The 24837-nt window shown below is 40.0% G+C and overlaps 1 protein-coding gene across 6 annotated transcripts in view; it reads right to left on the bottom strand.

Annotated features, from left to right (window-relative positions):
* DGKI (diacylglycerol kinase iota) overlaps positions 1–24837 on the bottom strand; it is a 447458-nt gene that overhangs the window by 212677 nt on the left and 209944 nt on the right. For all 6 annotated transcript variants that reach the window (XR_005021317.1, XM_036864403.1, XM_036864404.1 and 3 more), the window contains 4 exons: positions 14829–14900; positions 11369–11485; positions 787–861; positions 54–149 (listed from right to left, as the gene is read on the bottom strand). Coding sequence is in view for 5 of the 6 variants with exons in the window: in XM_036864403.1 (XP_036720298.1) it covers positions 54–149; positions 787–861; positions 11369–11485; positions 14829–14900 (360 nt within the window). In the remaining variant the exon portion in view is untranslated. The remainder of the gene's footprint in view (positions 1–53; positions 150–786; positions 862–11368; positions 11486–14828; positions 14901–24837) is intronic.

The raw sequence follows: 24837 nt of genomic DNA, 5'->3' as shown, positions 1-24837 counted from the left end.
GTTTTCAAGAAGGCATCGAAGCCTCCAGGTGAAACTCATGAAAACTGACTTACCTGGTTGCCTCCACTCTTGGGGTTCACAAACACAAGCAAGGGTTTCATGAGAGGAGAAGAGATAGGTTTTATCACAAAAGGACGACCTTTGTTTTCCTGATGAAGAAAGAAAGCAGAACTATTGAGACATGCATCTGTGACTTGAAAGGCAGTCCCAAAACAATGAAAGTGAGAAATTACTAGCACCACCCCTACCCGCTTACCCCCCCAAAAAAAACCCCACCCCACCCCCCCAAAAAAAACTCTGCATCTTGTTTCACAGGGCTAACTCAAAGTAAGTGAGAAAGTATCTCAAACTATAACTTGCTCCCAAGAATTAAGGCATACTTTTGTTTTTATTCTGTATACTCAAAGCGTTCTAGAAACGTTCTAGCTCTTATCTTCGTCTTTATAATCTTTGAGATAATACTTCCACAGACAAGTGCAAATGCTCTGATTCTGAAGTGGCATGAAGTTTCATATATATACATATATTTTTTTAAGGAATATATATATACTTATATATTTATATATATATATATATATATAAAATATATATATATATATATATATATATTTTTTTTTTTTTTTTTTTTTTTAAGGAATAGGCAGAATCCCAGTGTGGTTAGAATGAGGTGAAGGAAAGAGTGGCAGGAGATAGATCAGAAAAATATGCCTGGCCAGGTCAAGTCAGACAGAGGTGGCTGTGGAAAGGAGGATAGATTTCACTGGACCATCACCCTCAAACACTTACTTCAGTTCCTCTTTTACTGGCTTTTCTTTTAAAGCTTGTTCTCTTCTTCTTCCGATTTGAAGCCTTCAGCGAGTTCTGTAGGGAAAGAAGGGACCACCTGAGCTCGCAGGCAGACGGCCCACGAGCTTTCCCATGCAGAACCATCTAGAAGATGACGGCAGCACATGCTGTTCGACGGCATGCTTCTCATGCTTTGACACTTCCAAGCCACTGCTCATGGGTAAGCCACACACAGAACCCAGTCGCGTGCTTCCGAGTGAGCGACTGACTCCCCACCACACGGAGAGGCAGGGACTTAGAACCCTGGAGGCTCTCATTGACTCACATAACAACACATGGTATACCTGCCAACCCTCCCAGTAAAAATGGAAGAATCCCAAATTCTCTGAGGGGCTCCAGTCTCCCGCCCAACCAGGTCCGTCTCCCGCCCAACCAAGTTCAAGTTCATCTCCTGGTATGGAGATCACCTATGTGGAAATGTAAAAAAGGAGGCCATTTTTCACGTTTTCCTTTTTGGTTTTTTGTTTTTTTTCTCTCTGTTTACTTTTTATAGGGAATGACCTGTTCATAAAATGACACAACCCCACTGGAACTTTACGATCCAACTCCCCTATCAGCATGAATGGCTTGGTTTTAAAATGCAAAGACTTGAGTTACTTATAATAATAGAGTGGGAGCCACTGCTCTTCCTTTCTCTGGCTAAAGACCCATTGGTTTAAAAAGTCCTCCCTCCCCTGGTAACATTGATTTTTTTTTTTCTTCTCATAGAATTGCATCCAACTTGCTGAAACACAGTGACCCCAAATTTACATTCCCGGTCTTTCTCTTTCTAGGGATTTTATGGACCACAACTTTGTGATTATTACAGCTATTTACTCTTAATATTTGATACAGATGCTTTGAAAAGAACCTCTCTCAGGGGACAGTCACAGTTCACTGGCTGAAGACAAGGCAAAACCAGATGTAATTAGTGAAAAGTCAATAGTTAATTAGATTGCCATCTTCATAAAGACAAGCTATTACTACCATGTCATAGCGTTTTACAGTGTTGAAAGTCTGAAATACAAAATCCTTAACTTAAAAGCTTATATAAGTATATACATCTGCATTGTTTGAGCAATTAAATGTTTTCAAACAGCTTGAAGAAACTTAGGTATTTATTCTTCAACATTTTAGAGTATTTTTTCTTAGCATTCAAAATAAACCTTAGTCTAGAGTACATATAGTAAAACATCCAAGTTAGCAAGACTGAAAACTATTTAGCTTTTATTTTACTTTCATTTGGATCGTGAAAAAAACAAGTTGATTTGTGGCCTGTGCTCACCAAGGATGAAGGAAACTTTCTTGAACCACCATTTGTCCCAAGGTTTTCTTCCCCCCATCAGATTAAAAGAGTCTTCAGGTTCTCTGAATCTCCCCAGAAAAGAAATCTGGAAGTTCATGGGTGTTCGAGATTCCAGGTGATTTCTCATCACTCACTCTAGACTATACTTCTTCTGCAAACAGATCTCCAAATTTCCGAATTCCTCTTTAAATGGGTGTACTATCGTGCCCCTCTTTGGGAAACTTTTGCATTCTTCGAGTATTTGCTATATTTTGACTACTTTCAGTTTTATTAAAAGGGAAGAAAAATTACTCGGAACCTTTAAACTTTTAATCAGCCAAATATTCCAAGAAGAATGCTGAAAACTATTGGACCGACAGAGGCAGTACCTACTTGATGGCACTCAGTGATGCTCTGCGTGCTGGTACTTGGGCCCCAACAAATATTCTTATTTAATTCTTATTTAATTCTTATTTAATGAAGCCCAGGCAAAGATACTTTTTAAACGCTCCCCAGAATAGAATAGAATAAAATAAAATAAAATAAAAGCTCCCCAGGGAATTCTAATGTGTAGCCAGGGTTGAGAACCCCTGTTTGAAGTACAAAGGGCAGAGTGGGGAGCCATATGTACTGTGCTAAAGCCAATCACTGCGGTGAGGAACGTGAGGTGTGGGATCTGCCAGGCTCGGTGTGAATTCTGCACCTCCCTGTCACTTAGATCTGTGACCTTGGCCAAGTCAGTCCAACTTCTGAAATAACAGTTTCTTAATTTTAACATGAAGTTGATAATACCTACCTCACAGGACAGTTGTGGAGTTTAAACAAGAAAAAGGATGTGAAGCAGTTAACTTGGTATCCATCCCATGAGAAGCACTTCCATAAATGTCAGTTGCCTCATTCACAGCTCTATATCCCCAACACCCAGCACAAATGCCCGGCACACAGTATGAACTCAAATCGTTGTGGAAATAATAAAGCAATATTTTTAGAGTTCACAACATTGAGTGAGTCTTTCCTGATTTTGAAAAGGATCCTTAGGAAGTGAGTGATTGTTTCCTAACTTCTTTGTTGTTTTTGTTCATTTAGTGCCAAGAGCAAGGCAGGACCCCAAGTGCTTGCAGGAACACACTGTCGGCCTTGGTTCTTGACAGGACTCAATAATTAAACTCCAAGAGGTAGGTCGAATGGATCAAGCTGAGGTTGTTTCCTAAACTTGCCTGACCACAGAAATCATAGTTCTTCAGGTGATTCTGATGATCAAGTATGTTTGAGAAACAGAGGGTTAGAAAAACACATCAAAATAAGGCTTGATGTCCGAAAACAGGGCAGGCGGGGAACTCAACTCTAACAGGGAACAGACACACAAAACGGCCTTTGTTTTAAACACAGATACAAGTGCTTCTGAGCCTCACCGAGCCACACGCATCTGAGGCCATCATCCCACAGAACAAGGAGGGGGCAAAAATAAAGCACAGTGGTTGACTTACAGTACCTGGACGCTTCTATGTGAGCTCTGAGTAAGCTTACAGCCCTACGGATGGTCAAATAGCAAAAGATAAGCAGTATGGAACTTCACAGCACACATCCAAATTCCCCAGGCTTCCTTCTGTTCCCGTGTAAATATGTATCTCTGTCTCAATATATCACTTCTTTTAGAAGGCAGCGTAATTCAACGAGGAACAGATGGACGTGAAGGCAGATTCGGGTTGTGTTTTGGCCAAGACAAGTCTTCTAGGCTTGCTTATCCACACTACCACTTACCCTGCCTGGTCAGTACTGCGAGAGTTAAACAAAACGACATGCTTTCCAAGAATGTAAAAATTATGCCAAGGCGTTATTGTCTAGAATTGTTGGTGATACAGTCAAGAAACCTTTAATACTTGTCCTGTGTCCTAAAACAAAGCAGCCCTCTTAACAAGGGCGGCTAACTCAGTGATACAAAGGGTTCACTTTGCAAGTTCAACACTTTCCAAACAGTGAAATACTGTGCTCTCATTTGGATTTTTACATTCTTCTGATTCCAACAGCATTCACCCCCTGTACATTCTGTGCCTACTCTTTTGTTAAAGTGCTAAGAAAAGATAAAGGCTTTCTGTTTTCTTGTACCAGGTACTGGGTGCGTTACCTTGCCACAAAAAAAATCCTATCAACACAATCTTTATCATAGTTATGACTCCTTCCTGGGCTGTTACAAAATCTTATGGGTGAATCACTCAGCTGTGAATGAAGCCTAACTACTCTTATTACTCTTCAGGGATTTCCTCAGGTGATGGGATCACAAAGGATCTAAATAATAACAGATCTAAGGAGAAGATATCTCACTTCATCATTCCAAGTGAAGCCCTCCTCCATCATACACTGGACAAAACTCTGATGGATAATAAGAGGGCGATCCATGGACTTTGTCTATTAAAGAACGTTCTCACTCTGCCCTGCTCCAGCTATACCATTGCAGCAAAGGTTGTTGTGAGGACAGGTAAGCAGAAGAATCAAGAAAACTCATTCCAAAGTTAAGGACAGGGTCTCAGCAGCTTCTCAAGCGTATTTGGCCAAATCACAGCAAGTATCGCTTGACCTTTAGAACTAATCAAAGGAAGTCACTTGGGCATTGAGGGAGATTGTTGGCCATTGCTATTACATATCATGGGGTCCCCAGCATTTTAAGATCATCCAATCATAAGGAATAAGGACTAGCATGAAGAAAGGCAATGCAAGGCTAGGCAGGAGTTGATAGCAACATTTTTATAAGTAGACCATTAGAAAGAATATAAATATCCATTGGTAAGGAGTTGGCTTAAATAAACTGTAAAATATCCATAGTGTGGGATAGATACAGTAGTTTTAAAAAGAGTCAAATCTGTATGTATTAATATAGACTTTTCCCTATGATTTTTAACTGGGAAAGCCAAATTTTAAAGCATTAAGTGGAGAACGATGTTATTTATTAAAAATGCACACCTTTAGTGTCCCCCCCCCCAAACTTGACCCACAAAAAGTTCATGTCACACAGGTCTTGCTCCACCAGCTCCAAGTGCTTACACTCGTATTTGAACATCTTTAACTCGTTCATCCAGTCAAAATATCATCTGCTAACATTTTCAGTCCAGAGGACAAACACTGACATCTGTAACTTTAAATATAACTTTTACTTTATATCAACAGATTCAGGTTTGGCCGTTGAAATTTAGTTTTCTTGTCATTTTAATTCCTTCCAGTTATCTACCGTCCATCACCTTTTAACTTCTAGGTCTCTCTAAGTAATCTGGTGACGAAACCCAGCAAATCATCCAGGCAGCCCTCATTTCCCTTACCATCAAACTTACATGCAGCTCCCAACTCCACAGCTGGTCACGGAGTAATTATCCACTCAGAACCAGCCATCTTTCAACAGAGAAGGAAAATATATGGTTTAATTCCACCTCTTTACAACCCACTTTTCCTGACCATTATACACTCCAGCAGATGTCCTTTACTCTTCTTCTCTCGAGTCATCTGTTTAGACACAAACATCACAAATAAAGCTGACTTTATTTGATGACCCATCTTCACTGTTGTTCTCAGTTATGTCCTATCAACTTGCATTGTCCTTCCTCATCCCTCTTCCCAGGGACGCCGCCCACATCCTTCAAAACCAAGCACAAATGACAGATTTTCCACTGAGCCTAGGCTGCTCTCCATGACTGAAGCTGCTCAATTCTGCTTCACGTCTCCACTGTGTTTCTACATCTTAGGTGGCATTTACCTCTCTCCACCTCAGATGTGTAGGTGTCTCACTGACCAGGGCTATTTCAACCAACCTGTCTGGCCCCTTCCTCTTACCACCATATACGTATCTTTCCCACAAGATGAACACTGATCAAAAAGACAAACCTTCCCAGACATCTGAAAGCTATTCTTTTATTAAGGATTTACATGTGACTGAATTTCTCTCCAGAATCCACAAATACCCTGACCAATGATTTAGATTGTTGTGTCTATTTTCCTCACTGGGGAGTACACTCTTCGTGGACATCAAATGAACATCTGATTCATCTTTGGACCTCTCACTGCATGTAACGACATCTTTGAATGTGGTTAATTAAACATTTACTTAATTCAATTAAGCCTCTTCTCCTTTATCGTTTTTAAGCAGTGTCATAGAAAAATATAGAAATATATAAAGAAGGAAAGATACATAAATTCTAAAAGTTGAAAAAACATTTTATCTGTTCTTTATCTACTTTCCAAATTCTATTTTTTTTTATCATTTCCCAATACCTCCAACAAATTCTCTAATCTTACTGCTTCCACACCATTACTAACAGGTTGCCACCCATACTCCACACTCTACAAACCATAGTTTTTATGGTCATCAATGCTCTGGTCCCAAACACAAGAACTTTTCTCAATCCTTGTTATTTTTTTCATGTCTACAGAATTTAACATTGATGATTGCCCTATTTTTCTTTTCATTTTTAATAATGAAACTTTATGCAATCATAGTCCTCTCTCTATCTTGCAGGATTCTCTTCCTCCTCTCACTTTCTGGGTATGGATGTTCTCCCAGTCTTCTTCCATTCTTTTATTCAGTAAATGATCAGGTCTTGACTCTCTCCCATGGGATAGGCATTGTGCTAGTGAATACACAATCCCACTACAGTGTGAAATACAACAGTTACAGTAGTATTTCAAGGTTCACTTGGAAACAGAGTAGGTGCCAGGCTATGGCCCCTATTCTTGTCTCCTTCTACCCTCTCCATTGGAAATCTCATTCTCTTTACGTCCTCTTTCACCGTAATACAGATGGTTCAGGGATCAATAACTTCTATCTTGACCCCTGTATGACTACCCACTGTTGCTATCTGCTGTTGTGCAGCTTCACTGATACCCTGCACCCCTAAAAGTCAACAAGAAGGAAAATAACAAGAGCTAACATTTGACTGGTTACAATGAGCCAGGTGCTGTTCTGTGTGTTTTATTTTTTCTTTTTCAGTTCATTAGTCCTCAAGAAAGCCCTATGAATTAGGTACTAGTATTATTTAACCTTTGCAGCTGAGAAACTGAAACAGAAGAGATTAAGTTGAGATCAAACAAGTTATTAAGTGGCAGAGCAAGGTTATGAATCCAGGCAGCCTGGCTTGCAAGCCAGAGCTCTTCAGCACTACTCTATTGCAACCCTGCCCCCAAGCTCATCATACACTACCCTTTACATAGAACTTAGTTAATTGATTAAATTACTTGATGGCATTGGAGCCCAGAGGAGGAGGGACCACCAAAATTTTACAGCTGTCTGATTCAGCAAGGCTGGCTACAGTAACACAGTAAGGCAGCATGGCATATCATTAAAAGCTGGGTTTCCAGAATCACAATTCTTGGGTTCAAATGCCATCTCAAACTATTCAAAATAATTATATAGTCCCAGCTAATTTATTTGACTTTTCTATTCCTTACTTTCCTTAGCTGCAAAATGGGACTAATAGGATACCTGCCCCATAGAGCACTGTGATGATGAGATACTGAAGGTAAAGTACTTAAAATATTTCCTAACACATGTAAAGCGTTCAATAAATGTTAGCTTTCATTCTTATTATTACGATGTCCTGAATCATAGAAGATAATAAAAAGGTGCGTGATGAAAAAATTTTGGACGTTAGCATCCAGACTGTGAACTACTCTCCAAAAACCACCCCCACCAATCAGCCACTTAATAAAAGTTGTTAAGATACCAACTTATTATTCTGAAAATTTAAGGGCAAACAAGTAAGGATTTTTTATGTATTTGCTGGTAATAAGGGAGAGGTCTCTTCATAGAAAAGTTGCAGCTAAAAAATGAAGAGTAAAAAAAAAAATAAAGAGTAAAAACTGGAAAAATCACCTTTTAGCAACCCCTAATGAAATAACAGATTTAGGTAACAATCCTTAATGGATAAAATTATAGATGAAAGACTGATGGACAACTTTATAATAGATGGATTAGGATGACAGCTCCTGAATTCACAGATCAATCTTAACACCACTAAGAGTGAACAACCTGATATTATGTTCCTTTAAAAGCTACACTATAGAAAAAGATACCACTACCCATATAGTTCTTTTGCCAAGAAATTAAACCTGAATCTAATGTCTTTATATCTAAATATTTCTACAAGAAATATGGGCCATACAGAAAATCATTTTAAAACACAATAAGGATACAATCAGCCAAAATTAAAATACGAGATATTCTACAGGTAAAGTGACCCAATTTATTCCATAAATAAATGGCAGGAAAAATAAGAGAGGAGATTGCTATAGATTAAAAGAGATTTAAGAGATCAGTCAACAAAAAGGCAGTTGTAGACTTTGGATCCTAATTTGAAAAAATAACAGTAAAAAAAGATATATTTGAAACAACCAGAAAATATTTTAAGGATGCCACCTCAAATTATTTAATTTTGATGGGTGAGATAATCGTATGTAGTTGTCTTTCTAAAGTGTCATCTTTTCGGGAAACAAAATGAAGCATTTACAGATTAAATGGTATGCTAAAATCTGCTTTAAAATACTCTAGCAAAAGAAAAAAAGGAAGAATTCCACTTTGGGGAAGACAGAGTAAATGGGGTGGGACCAGGAGAAAAATGGATGTGTCTCTGAAAAGGTAACATAGGGATACCTGCGGTGATGGAATTGGTCTGTGTCTTGACTAATCAATGTCAAGATCCTTGCTGTGATGTTATACTATGATCCTGCAAGACGTTACCATGAGGGGAAAGTTTGTAAAGGGTACATGGGATCCTTCAGTGTTATTTCTTACAACTGCATGTGAATCTCAAAACAAATTTAACTACAAAAAAGAAAATATGGTGTGGCAGGGGTTAGATGAAACAATAATAGCAGAAAAGTTCAGGGTTATACACTTTTATGCTCAAGTGTCTTATTTAGTTATTTTAATGTTTACTATTATCGGCATTGCAGATCAGTTCCTTTTCAGAAAAGGTGAATATAGAAAAAGATGTTTAATGATATAACATACCAATAACTAAGGGTTATTATTTAGACATAGGATGAGAAAAGCATTGATTGAAATGAAGACTAAGAAGGACCTGACCTCAAGCAGGAACATATCAGGTATATGAGGTCTTGGTTCCAGAATTCTGACAGTGAGTTAAAATCTGTATATTTAAATGTAATGTTGAACAAGACACATAGTAAAGAAGTGCTTTTATAGTAAGAGATGAATGAGTATGATGTTTTGTCACTAGTATTCCTTATAGGAAAGAAATAAGTGACTAGTTAGAAAGAAGTGACGACTAATGTGTTACTGAATATTGCAACAGCAATTCAGGATGTGAAATGATAACTGCAGAGTTTGTATTTCAAGTCAAATTTCTGTATTATCTGTGGTGTTTCAGGTATAGAATCTGTTTTATGTCTTTACGAACATTAAAAACATCTGTGACACCAAAACCAAAAGTTCATGGTTATGGAATTCATTATGATCTTCTCTTTCTCTTCACTTGCTTGAAAATTTCCACAACCAAAAGAATTTTTAAAGTTTAGAAAAGTAAACTTAGAATTTCTCTGCAGAGTGGTAGTCTTCCGATTTTTCTGTTCTATCTTCAGGGGCCCTAAATCCCATACCACTAGGTCATCCTACACACTCACGCTAGTTGTTTTCTTCTAAAATACAGTTTTACTCTATCACTCCTTTGCTTAAAAGGATAAAGTTTACATGAATCAAACATCTCTCCCAGTCAGGTCTGAGCAACCTTAACACCCCCTACATAAACCTTCCACTGCAGTCAACCTAGTGTCACAGTCCCATGAAGATAATTTTGGACAAAGTATCCTTGCTTGTGCCATTCTCCTGTTTGTCATTTCCTTCTCCACCGACCTAAATCCCACCCATCTTTAAGGAGGCAGAATGAAATCCACCTGCTTCATGAAGCTCTCCCTGATCTTTCCTTAAAATAACTATATGGTTCTTCAGAGCAGGGATCGTGTATTATAGCACAATGCCTAGTAGCCTTCTTGATACCATCAAGGTTTTTGATGAAAAACGTGTTGATTTAACTGAATATTTACTATACAGCACATGGAGAGATTACTGAATTTTAGGGGAAAAACACACACAAAGAAGTAAAAATGTTAGAGGTTTTAAAATAACACCAAATTGGAAATCAGTACACCTGAATCTCAGACATAGTACTGTAACTGACTTGCTATGTCACCTTGGACAACTTATTTAGCATCTCTTGACATTCAGCTCTAAAATGTAAAAATAACTAGATGTTCCATTTTTTAATGTGTAGATACTGTACTCGCCTCTGGAAAACAGTTCCCAAGGGCTTCTATGGATTGTAACTTGGAAAGATGATTCCTACATGTTACTCATCGGAGGCAAAACTTTCATATAAAACACATGAAACAAAACAGTGTCCCTGATCCACCAGTTTTTAAATAAAACTGAGTCAATGAGAATATACAACATGATAATTTTGGAGACCATCTGAAGTAGGACTGCCATATCTTTTAAAGATACTACATTCAAGAAGGCTCCCTAAGGTACCCGTACCCTGGGGGAGGTATAATCTTCTCCCTGTAACATTAAAAGTCTGCCATCCCATAACTTGGAGATGAGTATCTAAGATGTACAGCACAAAGGTAGAAACGTTTCTATCACAGATTAGGACCTTGTTGAAAAACTACCAAGGGCTCCCAGAATATAGCAGCAGAGACTCTCCAGGACAGAAAGTACAATGAGAATGGAATACAGAATGAGATTAGATGTTAAGAGGATAAATTCTACTTTGCCTTAAGAAAAGAGTGTTGCTCTCTAAGCAGGCCTTGTGTACTGGGGAAGGTCATGACCCACAGTCTGCATTCGGGTTGGAAGTGGTGGTAATAGCAACCAAACAATGGCACAGAGCGCCCTCACAGCCACTCCCTGGGGTTGCCCAGGCTGGAAGAGAAGAGAGTTGTGTGAGAATCAGCTGTACCCACTACGGGTCCTTAATGAACTCAGGAGAGCCCCCATCAGAGAGAACATTAGCACCTGAGTGGGGAGGAAACACTCCTGCTATGGAAGTTTGATTTCTTTAGGAGGTGGAGGCTGGTTCCATGAGAGAGCCCAGCGCAGAACTGTGATGGGCTAATGGGATGAACTGGGAAGCATGGGACCTTGGGGATGAGTGAGCAGAGATCGTAAGAACCCAGAGATTCGTCAGGGGGAGAAAAGCAAGAAGCAGCGGTTACTTTTTCTCTGTGCTGGCCCAGCAGCACCAGGGTTCCGGCAGTTACCTGAGGTTTCTTCACCTTAATGATCCAGGTGGGCGGGACAATAACGGCGGCGTGAGCCCCCAGGGAGCAGGGTTCCTCAATCTGATGCAGCATGAAGCAGGTCACTTTATTGTGAAACTGAAGGGAAAAACAGGCCAGTAAACAATTTTGTGCAAAGGACGACGCTGCCGCAAGAAGGAATAAGCACGTGTACACGTATGTACACACACACACACACACACACACACACACACACACACACACTCTGAGGTCACACGCTCTCCTCACTGCCCAACCAGCCCCAGGAACTTAGAGACCAGATTTCAAATTCATTCCACTTTACAAACTGATAACGATTGATAACAAGAACTCAATCTTACAGGACAAGCCAGCTAAAATTTGATAAGCTTTTAATAGGCTATTTACATAAAGATGTTACAGACTTGGAGGGGTCTATGAACGCTAACTTTGCACATAATTTTGTTTCACTTGGCTTGCGCTGGTCACAGACTTGGTTGATCTGGGACGATGTCCAAAAGGAAACGAAGGCAAGCAGAAAGGCAATGCCGACCATCTGCCTCCCCTTTTTCTATCCATAGATGTAAATCCTTCCCAGGTAGTCCTTCCAGTGTAGGGGACCCAGGAAAGAAGATGTCTCTTCTAGAGAGCTGTTAATCCGAGAGGGAACAAAGAGACTGCTTCTGCTAGGTTTGTCCAGGACCACTGAAAAAATAATGGTCCTGTCATACTTGGCAAGTCTACAGTGCTTTTGGTTTTTGAAAGGAAGTAAAAGTAGACTAATGATCATAACGATACCGCAGTTCTAGGGGCTTAAGTTTATACCCCAATGGACTGAGTAACCTTAGGCCAATCACATTTTCCATCATCTTTTTTGGTGACTGTAAAGTGATAATGAGTGGTAACATTTGTTTTCTAATAAACATAAAATCCCCATTAAATTGACATTAGCTTCTACTTGGATTATACTTACTATGACCACATAATTTATCATCTTAACTGAAACAATTTTAAGAATGAAAGGGAGCACCGGTAATAATTATGCTGGAACAGCAGACATAAATTAGGGCTGTTTCAGGAAAACTGGCAAATATAGCCACCCCAATTATGTCACATCAGGGAAATTTTGTCTTTATCGCTGAATATCTTCAAGATCTGACATGATCCATGGCAAATTACTAAATCAATTAATTAAGCGTGAAATACTAATTAATAAGATAATAAATAATTCCCCCTACCACCAGTTACTTGTCATCTGCAAACAATTTGCTATACCAGAGCAATGTCATTTGAATTCCTTCTTTAGAAAGTGATTTTCTTTTAGCAATTCAAATAAACCCCCAAATGAATGGCCATTGCATTTCTAAAATGGTAGGGATCTCAGAGACTGCCCACTCCAACTCTCTCAATTTATACCCGAGTAATCTCTAATCTAGAGAGACTAAGAGGTACGTCTAAAACTGCAGGACTTTTAAGTGGTAGAGTCAGGACCTGAATCCATGAAACCCAGCTCCCAAACCCAGTTTTATTTTCTGCTGCAGGAAGCGCCCATAGAAGGCACTTAATTGTTTGACATCAGATATCCTAGAAGGAATTACCTGTAGTGTTAAAATACACCACCACTGTAATCTGTCTTAAAATGTTTTGTGTTCTCAGTCCTTGAAAAATCACGTTGTAAACCTGGGAAACTCAAAGATATCAATACTTGGAATTGACCAAAACTCTGCCACAGGGGTCAAGCGAAAGTTGTTTTTTAGTGATTCAACTGGACTACAGATTAATAAAAAGAGAGCACATGTGCTCACTGTCAAGTGGGATTGAGTTCCCAAATTGAATAACCCTGGGATCAACCACCTAACCACAACCTGGCAGCTACGGGGGCAGGAGCAGGCACAGCCTGAGGCCAGCTCGATGCTATTTGGCAAGTAACGTCTCACCAGATCAGGGAAACCAGCAGCACAGACGGAGTTGGGGACCCCTGGGCCCTAAATCTGCTTCTTCCTGTCCAGATGGAGATATTGCTTTGACGCCATAGTTTCATTCAAGGACTAGGATGGCCTTATGTTTGTGAACATGTTCTTGAACAGAAGCACAAAGATTATTCGTGTAACAATTAACTGAAAGGAGATGGAAATGCCAAGAATACAAAATGTGCCAGGAGGGTGACACAGCAAGCACTGAGCTTTCCAGACCAAGGCGTCCCTACCTAGTGACAGCAGATCCTCCTGACGTGTGCGGGCCTAGGGAAATTATGCCAGAGAGATTATTAGGTTGAACCTGATGGAACTGCCAAAACTCAAAAGTTTCTGACCCACAAAAATGTCAGTTTCATGTGTTTCAACTAAATGCATCTTCTGCTCCTGCCCTATGGCTTTGTTTGGCTAGGTAAAGCTGTTGTGTGTAGAGTCCTGACGTTTTCCTTCAAACCCTTACCCTCGCTAAAACAGCACAGCCCTTTCTTTTCAGGTTGGCTGTGCAGTGAGGGGACAATGTATCGTAATTATACAGTCATTCAAAAAAAAAAAAAGAATGAAAAAACAGGTGAATTGAGAGATTAGAGCAGGGGTCCAGACTTTTTTCTATAAAAGGACTGGATAGTAAATATTTTAGTCTTACAGGGTCATACTGTTTCTGCTCCAACTACTCGACTCTGCTGCTGTAGCATGAAAGTAGCCAGAGATAATAAAGGATGGGCATGGCTGTGTTCCAATAAAACTTTATTTATAACAACAGGCAGCAGTCAGATTTGGTCTACAGGCCATAGTTTGCCAACTTATGAGTTAGAGTATACAATGTCTAGTTAAAGAAAAAAACAGGTCCATAGGCAAACAAAAAAATGAACCATCTAGTTGGGACAGAGCTGTTAAAAAATGAAAAAAAGATAAGAGAGGAAAGGTAAATAGGGAAATTACCATTGGAACCTGATCAGTATATATGTTCAAATGTAAGAAAGACTTACATTTCAATGAGCATACAGCCAACTATAACAACATCCAAACCTAAAGAAGGATACAAGACCACTCTTATCCTAACATAGCCCCATTTAAAAAAGAAGTTGCCCACATCCAAAACAGAAGAACCAAGATGCCTGAATTCCTGCGTCAGAGGGATTATCTAAGCTTGCAATCTCCCACTATAGGAGTCATCGACAATCTAGTGTAGTGGGGAAAACGTGGCGTAGGAGTGAAAAGCCCTCGATTCTAAACCCAGGGATAGAACCAGGAGAGGATTTTCCAATCTGTGATCCCAGGCTTCAGTGTATAAAGGGGTTAATTTATAGTTTCTTCCAGCTCATTTATGCTATAGTTCTATAGTTTTGATCTGTCTTTCTTCCTCCACAGATCCTATGAGAGAAATAATACATAAATTTGGATAACGTTCCACTTACAGACAGGAACTCCAGCAATGACATACGTCGATTTTGATAAAACACGAGCCCACTTTATTTCATCCCCAAACTTACCGCCTGCTTGCACCAGGAACAGCTGATAGCCACAATCTCTTTACTGTGGAAGGAGAATTTCTGCTGGAAGCCCTGGGATGTCAGAATAAGAAACAGAGAATTAAAACCACTTCAAACACAGTGTGCATCTGCCCTCCTGAAGTCCAACGAAGTAAGGCCAGGCTTAAGGTAACTGGGACGGCAAATGCCACACTTGGTACTGCGGCATCTCCAACTTCTACCACACAAGAGTTTCCCATCCCCGAATCCTCTGGAGTGTGAGAGAGGAGGCACCAGTATTTCCTTAACACTACTCAAAGTCAGACACAGAAACGTTGTTCTTTTTCTCTCAAGTAAATGAGGTTCTGATACATTTTTATTGTAAGTTAAAAAAAATGAGCTGCTTTTGGTTCACACGACTCTTTATAATGGTCATCCATCTCAGAGGTTTTATACAACCTGAACATGGAGAACCCACAAAGAGAGAAATGAAGCATGAGAGAGGCAGGTGACCTAGAAGTGAGAGTCTGGGAGATGTCAGGGTAGAGGAGGAAATGCAAACTCTTTCATCATCCCCCGGGATGTGGGGACTCAAAACAAGCAGCTTTCAATTTCCATTTTTCGCCAGCAAGCAGCAATGAGATGAATGGAATAGCAAACACAATCCTCTTAATGAACAAACAGAATTACTTTTCCATCAAGAAAGGAAGAGATGCTTTTTGGCTGCTTCTGTCCCTAAATAATTACCAGAGAGAAGTACACAGTAATGCTCAAGGAATTTTTTTTAGCTTTCCCAAAGCTCATTCATTTCTATCTGCCTGTGAAATCTAAGCCAAACAAAATAATGCAGATCAATGACAAAAAAATCTTAAAACAAGGCTTTTGTAAAGTGATCCAAAGAAAACAGAAAAATGTGACGGGCAGGAAAGCTTTTAAGGCATTGGCTAAGTCTTGCTTAATGTATACAGATAACTTTAAGTTAAAAAAAACAAAAACTCAATTTACACATTATTAAAAGAAGTCCCAAGAGCATTTTTGCAGTCCCCATAATTCCTACCTATCTGCAGCATTTTATATACTAATGAGCATTTCCTCCTTTTTGGTCCTCTCGCCTCTCTTGGTTTCCTAATACACATTCCAGGTCTCCTTCTCCCTCTCCAATCTCCTGCATGTGGACATAAGACCAGGACCAGTGTCAATCCTCTGTGCTCTGCAATTCCTCCTTGAATCCTTCTTTTTTTTTTCCCCAACCTCAACTCTCACTTCTAGAAACAGGATCTCTTCCTTAACACTGGACTCTCCTGGATTTTGAAAAGTTTCTCCATCAATATCCCTTTCTCAACAGCTTAAGTAATAATAGAATCACTCAGGGCAGAGGAGTTCACAGAACAAGCATGAGTCTGCTCTCCTTACAAAGGCCTGCTTGGAACGTTGGTCCTTGGCTGGCATTCGGGAACTTGAACTTCAGGAGGGGTTCCCCTGTTCCCAGAACAGTTAAGGGTGACTCACTGTGCCTGAACTGTTTGTACAAACATCCTGATGTATGCTGAACATCTGCTTTCCTTCTGGGAGTCTGGAGGTTGGGCATGTGCTAAGCAGGGTATGTGCTTATGTCACCAGCCCCCAATAAAACCCTACTCACCGAGCTTCTGATGAAACTAGGAGACAATATTTCACACGTGTTGTCACAACTCACGTTGGAAGAATTAAGCACACCCTCTGTAACCGTTAGAAGACTTTTGGAGCTTACACTTGGTTTCCTCCAGACTTTACCCCACGTGCCTTTCCTTTGTTGCCTTTGCTTCGTAGCCTTTTGTTATAATAAATCACAGCTGTGGGCAATATACACTGAGTCCTGTGAGTGAATACTGAAACTGGGGTGGTCTTAAGGACACCAAATATACTCATCTCCCCACAAACAATGAGTCCTGCTATACCTCCTCTGTCAAGGAGAATATCATTTCCCCAGCAAAGGATGCACTTTTGTAAAACACACCTGGACTGAATTATTAGGTCCACAGGTTTACTGCTGTGGCAGCCAGCCACAACCTGCACAGCCCCTGGCATCAGTTATCACTGCCCGACGGAAATAGCTTCCAGGGAGGACACCGAGTGCAGTGGACCACAGGGTTAGGTAGAGAGGTCCCTTCAAAGACGGGGCACAAACTATTCAATGTGAAACGAAACGGCACCAAATAGGCAGGAATGACTTCACATCAGAGTCACTTGAAAAGTTCTTCCTCTTTGCTCAAGCCGCTCTTGATGGACTGAGCAAAAAAAAGAGATGAATAAAACTTCTCTTCAGAGCTATAGCTATAGCTGTAGAGCTCTTTCCGCTGTGCACAGAAGGAAGCCAGCAGGCAAGAGCAAGCATACTGAAGCTGGTGCAGGGCCCGAGCAGGGACTCCTGAAGACAACCTTGGCTGTGTGGTGGGATTCTCCCACCCTGGACCCCACGTCCAGCAGGCATCAAGCCCCGGTGACTGGTCACGTCACATCTGGATGTCTGTTCCATCTGCTAACTTGTCTCTCCGTTGATAGTCTGTTTCCCCCTGTGTTCTTCATTCTATCCTGGGCCATGACACCAGGGAAAATGCTGCTGTTGTTGTTTTTAATATCAGCCTCAATCTTAAATACGCAGATGACTACTTCTTTCCCCGAGATTACAGAACAAACTATTCATACTGACATTCAGCGCCATCCATAAGCTTCTCAGCCAATTTTTCTACATCAATCTCCCACTCCCAGCCATTATAAATTCCTGTCTGTAGTGAGATGGGATTAATTATATTCTACAACATGCTTTATTCTTTTATATTTCCATTTTTGCCCATTTTACCATTTTTTGCTGTTTTTTTTTAAATTCCCAACCCACCATTTAGAGTGCCTACCACTATTTCATATACAGCATCTGAATTTTACTTCCACTACAAAATCGAAAAAGAAAATGTTCCAAGATCACCTCAATTCACTGTAATCTCTCCTCCTAACCCTACAGGCCTCACCACCTGTATCTCCCCTTGGCACCAATGAACAGCTGCCCTAAGTTGCTGGTTATTTTACGTGCGTATGTATTCTCTCGCCAATGGAATTACAAGCTCTTTGAGAGAAGTCCTTGTAATATTTCTTAATAGATCTCTACAGCTTAGCATAGTTCTTTGAACATCATAGGCATGGCATGAATATTTTCTGATTAATTGAACAAGAACGTCACTGCTACCACACTGTAACCCAACTACAAACTTCATGCTTTCCAGACTTTAAAAACCTAACCCAAACCACCTGAAAATATGCCCCCTCACTCTGCTCTCGTCCAACCGCTCTAGACACAGCAAACATGCTAGGCAAACCACTTAACGCTTTCTCCCTTCACCTGGAAATGGTAATAAAAATACAAACCTCTCCAACACCTGAGTAGTTATAAGCATCAAATGAGGCAACGCATTCGAAAAGTTCTTTGTAACACAGTTCACGTAAGTGAAGGAGTCCATTTATTGCTGGAACCTCTTCCAACCCCTTGCTGACAAAGTCCTCTAGTGTGCCACGTGTGATGAGTTAGCAATACTCTATTCAGTGGTACAGAGTGAGAGCATTAGCCCATCCCTCTATCGATGATCGGCCTTCTGACTTCAAGGAGAAATAGATACAGTCCAGCGTAGCCCTGACAGCCAGGCTGAAACTAGAAACAAACAACAAGGCCAGCCACAACTGGGGCACTGGGCACTGTGCTTATGCAGAACTGTGATGGCTCCCCTGGAGATGAGCCTGGTGTAACCAGCTCTATGCTCTGTTTTGGATTCTCTAGTCTGGCAGAGTCACAGTGGCCATGGCTTCACGGTTACCGTCTAACATAAAGACATAAATAGAACCACACTGGAGCCTTCACGCACCAAGTTCCTGCAGACCACCTGCAATGGGGAGGTTTTGGCTGGGATCTCAGCACAGCAAAAAGAGCCAGATTCCTAATTACCCATTTTTAAATTCTGGTCCAAATCTGATATATTATGGTACTGACAGATGCCCTAACTGAATTTCAGCTGACTCTGGTTTTTAAGGGCTATTTTGGCTTTGTTGCCTCTTTCTCTTGTGCAATCTAGGGCATATACCAAATAGCACTCAGTTTTACAGCCTTGGCTGAGACCAGGAAAAAGGGCTTTACTTGAAACAAACTATTTTATTGTTTACGTATTTAACTGAGGTTTGAGTGAGGGAATTTCCTGACTGTAGCCTGACTCCCTGTTTGATTTGATTTGATCCAATCCAAGAGTTGTTACTGCTCTTGCCTCCAAAACTTTAACCATCACCAACAAAATAAACCTCTCCATATCCACTTGCATATTCAAGGCTCACAAAGTATTACAAAAGGCAAACCCAAGGGAATTATAAGACTAAATTAATATCTATCTTAACACAGAGAACTTCATTTTTGCTCAAATACTCCCTTTCACTTTTGAAAAATGTATATACTCTTTTACACATTTTATATTTAATATCTAAAAGGTTCATCCCACGTTTAATTAGATGCAAAGTTCATTATTTCTAGAAAAATTTAAAATAAAACTATTATAGCACATTTGTAAACTTATCCAGTGGGCTAAAACTACCACAGCAATTTGATACTCACAACGTAAAAGGAAATTTTTCCAATCGGAGCCCATCTCAAACCGGTTGTGCCGTTCCCATGCAACTGCTTTTAACCAGCGGAAGCTGACAACCAGTGATGACGTTTCAGGGTTTGACCAGCTGAAGCTGGTGAGTAGTTAAGACCTTTGAGTGACCTAGGCACAGAGCCACACCAATCAACCTAATTGAAAACTTTTTTCTAACCAATAGAAAACGACATTTGTTTGACCTGTGAGTGACCCACATGCAAACTCACACTGACCTGATTGAAAACTTTTTTCTGACTAATAAAAAATGGCACCTGTTTTAACCCATGATCTACAGACTTACGGACTAATTCTGTCCTATCCAGAGCTCAAACTTCAATCTTTAATTAGCAAAGTCACCATGAACCGATCTCTTTCCTTGTACATGCAAATTGTTGACTTTTTCCCTGTCAACAAACTATTCAGCCCAGTTTTCCACAGATAGATGTACCCTTGCCTGGCAGTGCGAATCACTGGATATTAGGCTAATTTTATAATATGCCGTTTCCTTGGCTGTATCACAGTGTAAAAATGGTACCATTAATACTGTAGTTTATGCAAGATTAGGGTTCATTTACTCATAGAAAATCTAATTTACCTGAACTTCCTAAAGCTTCCTATACTGATTTTACTGGTTTTAAGCTAAAATTTTTATAAACACTCAAGATTTTCAAAATGTAAACATACACTGAATTAAAACTGAATTAAAATAAACAATATCTTTATAAATTGAATTATGGTAACCAATTTTTTTATAACTTCTGACAGTGCTACAAATTATGTGAATCTACAGTTACTTTATTAGAATTATTGAAAAATCTAAATTCTTGTCCATTGGGTTTAACTATAATATACTTTATGGCATTAATTAAGAGCTCTGAAAGTTTATCGATGCCCTTATTGTCCATAATATGCCCTCCATCAAGGGTAGTCACTGACTCGGGCACATAGATTGACATTTTATTATTCCTCAATAGAGCCTCTGCGTCCTTCCATTCTAATGTTGGTAATTACGATTTATTAACCCAAGCCAGTCAGTCTTATTATCCTCAGATAGTTTCTGCTTTTTCCATTAATTTATCTGACAGCCCCTGCTACAAGCTATAGGTCATCAATTGAGTCTCCTGGGGAGAGCGGTGCTGGGAAAGGCAAAATTCAGGGCACAGGATTCTCAGCATAAGTTAACACTATTACCACAGATCTGTCAGACTGTATGAAGAGCCTAAGACATGATGTCCAGAACACTGTCGTCAGAGGCAGATGACTTCATGGAAGTCAATGGCTTAACCTTGCAATTAATGTATAATTGAAATTAAGCCTATAACAATAGTCACTGGTTTACCTTTCAATTTAAGTGTTAACTATTTTAACTGTGATGTTTATATTTCATATTTTTATGACCCTTCTGATTCTAGGATAAAAATGCTGTATTCAGATACTTATATTCAATATGGCCAAAACTGCATACAAAACTTTAACTGTTGGGTTTATGTCTTTGTCCTAGAATACCAGGGAAGTTCCTTACATGAACATATTTACCTAATGACACAACCAGCTACAATTATAATAATGGCCTTCCATGAAAATTAATGTCCATCTCTGACTGCCCCGTAACTGAAAACCTTCCCAATAAAAAGTATAATTTTAACGCTGATAGTATTCAGCAAGAAGGTTGTTTTTTGGAAAATTTGTTTTTAACAAAAAACTATTTTTTTTTAAAGTTGATGTTACCACAGTTACCAGCTACAAATCATTACAGATATTCAGAGAAGCCATATAATCTATAATCTTGCTGACAGTATGACATTCCAGGAAATAACTGGCTGTACTCTCCACTGTTAACTAAATGAGGAAAATGTGCTTTCACTGGTAAAACTAATTACACATTCTTTTTCTTCAAACTTAGACTCTTTTGCTATAACAGCCCCCAGACAACTGAGAAAGAGACTTACAAAATTTGCCGAAATTACTCTGATTGTGTCCCTCCTGGCTTCATGAATTTATGTCAAAGGAATATCACCAGATAATGCATGCCTTAGAGAAAGAAAAGATTCTGCTACCTAGAAATAGTTTTGACTTCACTTGGGATTTTAATAGTCAACTGATGGGTTTTCCAGCTGTCCCTAATATAGCAACTCTAGCAGGCCTATTTCTGTGAGATTTTAATTTCTGCTTCTTCTATCACAGCAATTCTGGCATCCCTACTTCACTTAACATGAACTGTTTTTTTGGTGTTTTTTTGTTTGTTTGTTCAAGTTTCAAATGCCATCCTAGTGTTAGATCTACTCTTCCTGGTAGTATCTCAGATGACCTAATAACATTTTCACACCAATGTACCCAGCCAGGAACATGCAGAGGCTGCTCAGAGAGAAAAAGGACTGCATCTCGAAAGACCTAGCTGTATGACCTAACCAATGTGTACCAGCAGGAATGGGAAAGTGTGTATGGGACTGGGTCCTGAGACTGCAGGACAAAGGGGGCAGGACTTAAAGCTGGATAAAAGAGGGTTTCTCAATGTCGGAGCACTCATCTACAACAGAGAATTTAACACATTATCAGGAACCCCAGAAGATGGTGCTAACACTAGGACAAACGCTAATACTAGAATGGCGTTTGAAAACTTGAACAAAAAAACAGACCGTGTTAAGTGAAGTAGCAATGCCAGAATTGCTGTGATAGAGGAAGAAACAATCAAAATCTCACAGAAATAGGCAAGTTAGAGTTGCCATGGCATGCCAGGGACAGCTGGAAAACCCATCAGTTGACTCTGTCCTGCAAGAGGGCCTAAAGGATATTCCACTTACCAAAACAGTAAGAAATGTGCTGGTGAGAAGGGTGTCATCATCGTTGAGAAGCTCTCCTCTCCTCTGTAGGTTAGGCCTGATGGTAGGAAATCCTACAGAGTGAGCACTCTTGATACCAATTAGGATTACAAAGTTCCGAAATAATAAGGAACATGTGGCAGCACTTAACCATTAAAGCAAGGTGGATGCAGTTGCTGCAAGACTGAAGTTCCCGCCATGGCGGCTTGACCAAATGGTTAATACAGCACGACCTCCCAGAGGCAAGATAGATCAGCAGATAAAAGATGTATTAATCGATACAATAAAAAGAAATCAAGAATGGAGGATCAAGAAATATGAGGGCAAATGCTCCAATAAAGGGTCAAGATATTTTGCCCCATTTCTGGACTAAAGGAAGTTTTCAAAGATAGAACCCAAAGGGCAAGTTCCCAGGAGAATCCTGCAACATCACAGCAAGAGTCTAAGCAACATTTCCCCAGACTCTATCTAAAAGGATCTACTTGGTCCATATACTTGGGTAGTTGTACAGTGGGGAGAAAGAAATGTTCAAATATTTTAAAGACTGTTGGACAAGAGTGCAGGTCAACACGTATACCCAAGCACCGGAGTATGAAACAGCATCATGGTCCCCTACGAGAGTAGGGATGTATGAGGTCCAGTTTAAAAAAAGAAGTCCTGGACCAGGGATGGTTTATAGAGAGTCTACTGTCTCCACAAACCCAGCAGGGTTATTTCCCCTGGTCCCTAATTTTATAATTGGAGTGAACATACTGGGAGTTTGGCAAAACACCAATACTGGTTTCTTGGCCTCTTGCGTAAGTGCTGGCGTAGTAAGAAAGCCCAAGTGAATCACTCAACCACCCTCCCAGTCATATCTAAATCAAAACCAATGTCACATTCTCAGAAGTAATAGGTATTAAATGATTAATTTTGTATGTTATGATAATGTTATTGTGTTTATTTTTAAAAATTATTATCTCTTTATGTGCCACCCTTAAAGACTAAAGGAGGCAGTGGTGGTGTTCCCCAAAATATCCCCATTTAATTCACCAGCTGGGCTCCTACAAAACCAGATATTATAGTGGAGAATAATGCTGGACTACCACAAATGCAACCCAGTATACTCTAATCGTAGCTACTGTGTCAAATTTGGGATCTTTTGGCCTTGAGTCTATGACCTATGGTCGTCGATTTAGCAAATGAATTATTTTCCTTCCCTCTCTGAAAGGAGAATCAAAAACCATGTGCATTCACTTGTTAGGGTTAACACTACTTTTACAGCCTTGTGCCAGGGCTTTTAACTCTTCTGAATCTTACCCAAATATAGTGCAAAGTAACCTGAACCATATGAACATTCTGAAGAATACCACTTGGTCCACCATATCAAAGGTATCATATTAAGGTGGATGAGCAAGAAGTGGCAAGTATACTGGAGGTTTTGGTGAGACAGAAGGTGGGGAGATAAGCCCTATGAAGAATCAGAGGTCCCACACATCAATGAAGCTTCTAGGGTTTAGTGGGCCAGGGTGTGCTAGAATATCCTGCCCAATCTAAAGGACAAATTATTGCATTTCACAATTTTAACCACTAAGAATGAAGCACGGTACTCTGTAGGTCTCTTTGAATTCTGAGGCAATATATTCCACACTTAGGAATACTGCCTCAATCAGTCTATTGGATGATATTAAATGCTGCCAGCTTAGAGTAGAGCACAGAACATGAAACAACTCTGCAGTGGGTCCAGTCTGCAGTGAAAGTAGGCCCTGTCACTTGCAGCAGGCCCCATGCTATCAGAGGCATTGGGTAGGAGAAAAGGTGCGCTATAGAGTTTATGACAAGCACCAGTAGGAGAATTACAACATAGACTCTAGGATTCTGAAATGAGGTCATGCCATCTGTAGGAGAGATTTGTATATCTTTCAGAAAACAGCACCTGGTATGTTACTATGTTATGGTGGAGGAATACCTGAATCACCAGGTAGTCATGAGCTGGGTTCTGTCAGATCATTAAGTCATAAGGTTGTGTGGGCCCAGATGCAATTCATTGTTACATTTAAATGGGAACATATGGGATCTGGCACCAGCAGTACCAAAGAACACAAGTAAGACACATGAGTAGGTAGCTCAGACTCCCCATATTATCCACTGTTATAATACTAGGCCTCTCATTCAACTCACACCTATGGAAATATGGGGATCCCTTATGACCATCTGAAAGAGAAGGAAAAAGCTGTGATTGGTTCATGGATGGGTCAACTTGGCACATGAGTCCAAGCCAAAAGTAGACTACTACTTCACTAAAGCCTACTCAGGAGTTCCTGAGGGACAGAAGTGAGAAGAAATCCTCCCAAGGGACATAACTTCATGGGGAGCAGCTGGTCCCCCACTTTCTGTGAAAAGATAAGTAGCCTGATATAAGAATATATAACGGCTTACAGGTAGTGTTGAATGACTTGGCTAGTTGATCAGGGGCCTGGAAGGAAAGAGGAGATCAGGGGAAGAGGCACATGGATGAACATAAAGTGAAGATCACTGTACTGCACATTAATGCCCACCAGAGAGCATTCACGGTATAAG

The sequence above is a fragment of the Balaenoptera musculus genome, chromosome 9 (assembly GCF_009873245.2).
Source record: "Balaenoptera musculus isolate JJ_BM4_2016_0621 chromosome 9, mBalMus1.pri.v3, whole genome shotgun sequence".
NCBI classification, from domain to species: Eukaryota; Metazoa; Chordata; class Mammalia; order Artiodactyla; family Balaenopteridae; genus Balaenoptera; species Balaenoptera musculus.
This window is presented reverse-complemented; position numbering and strand designations above follow the sequence as displayed.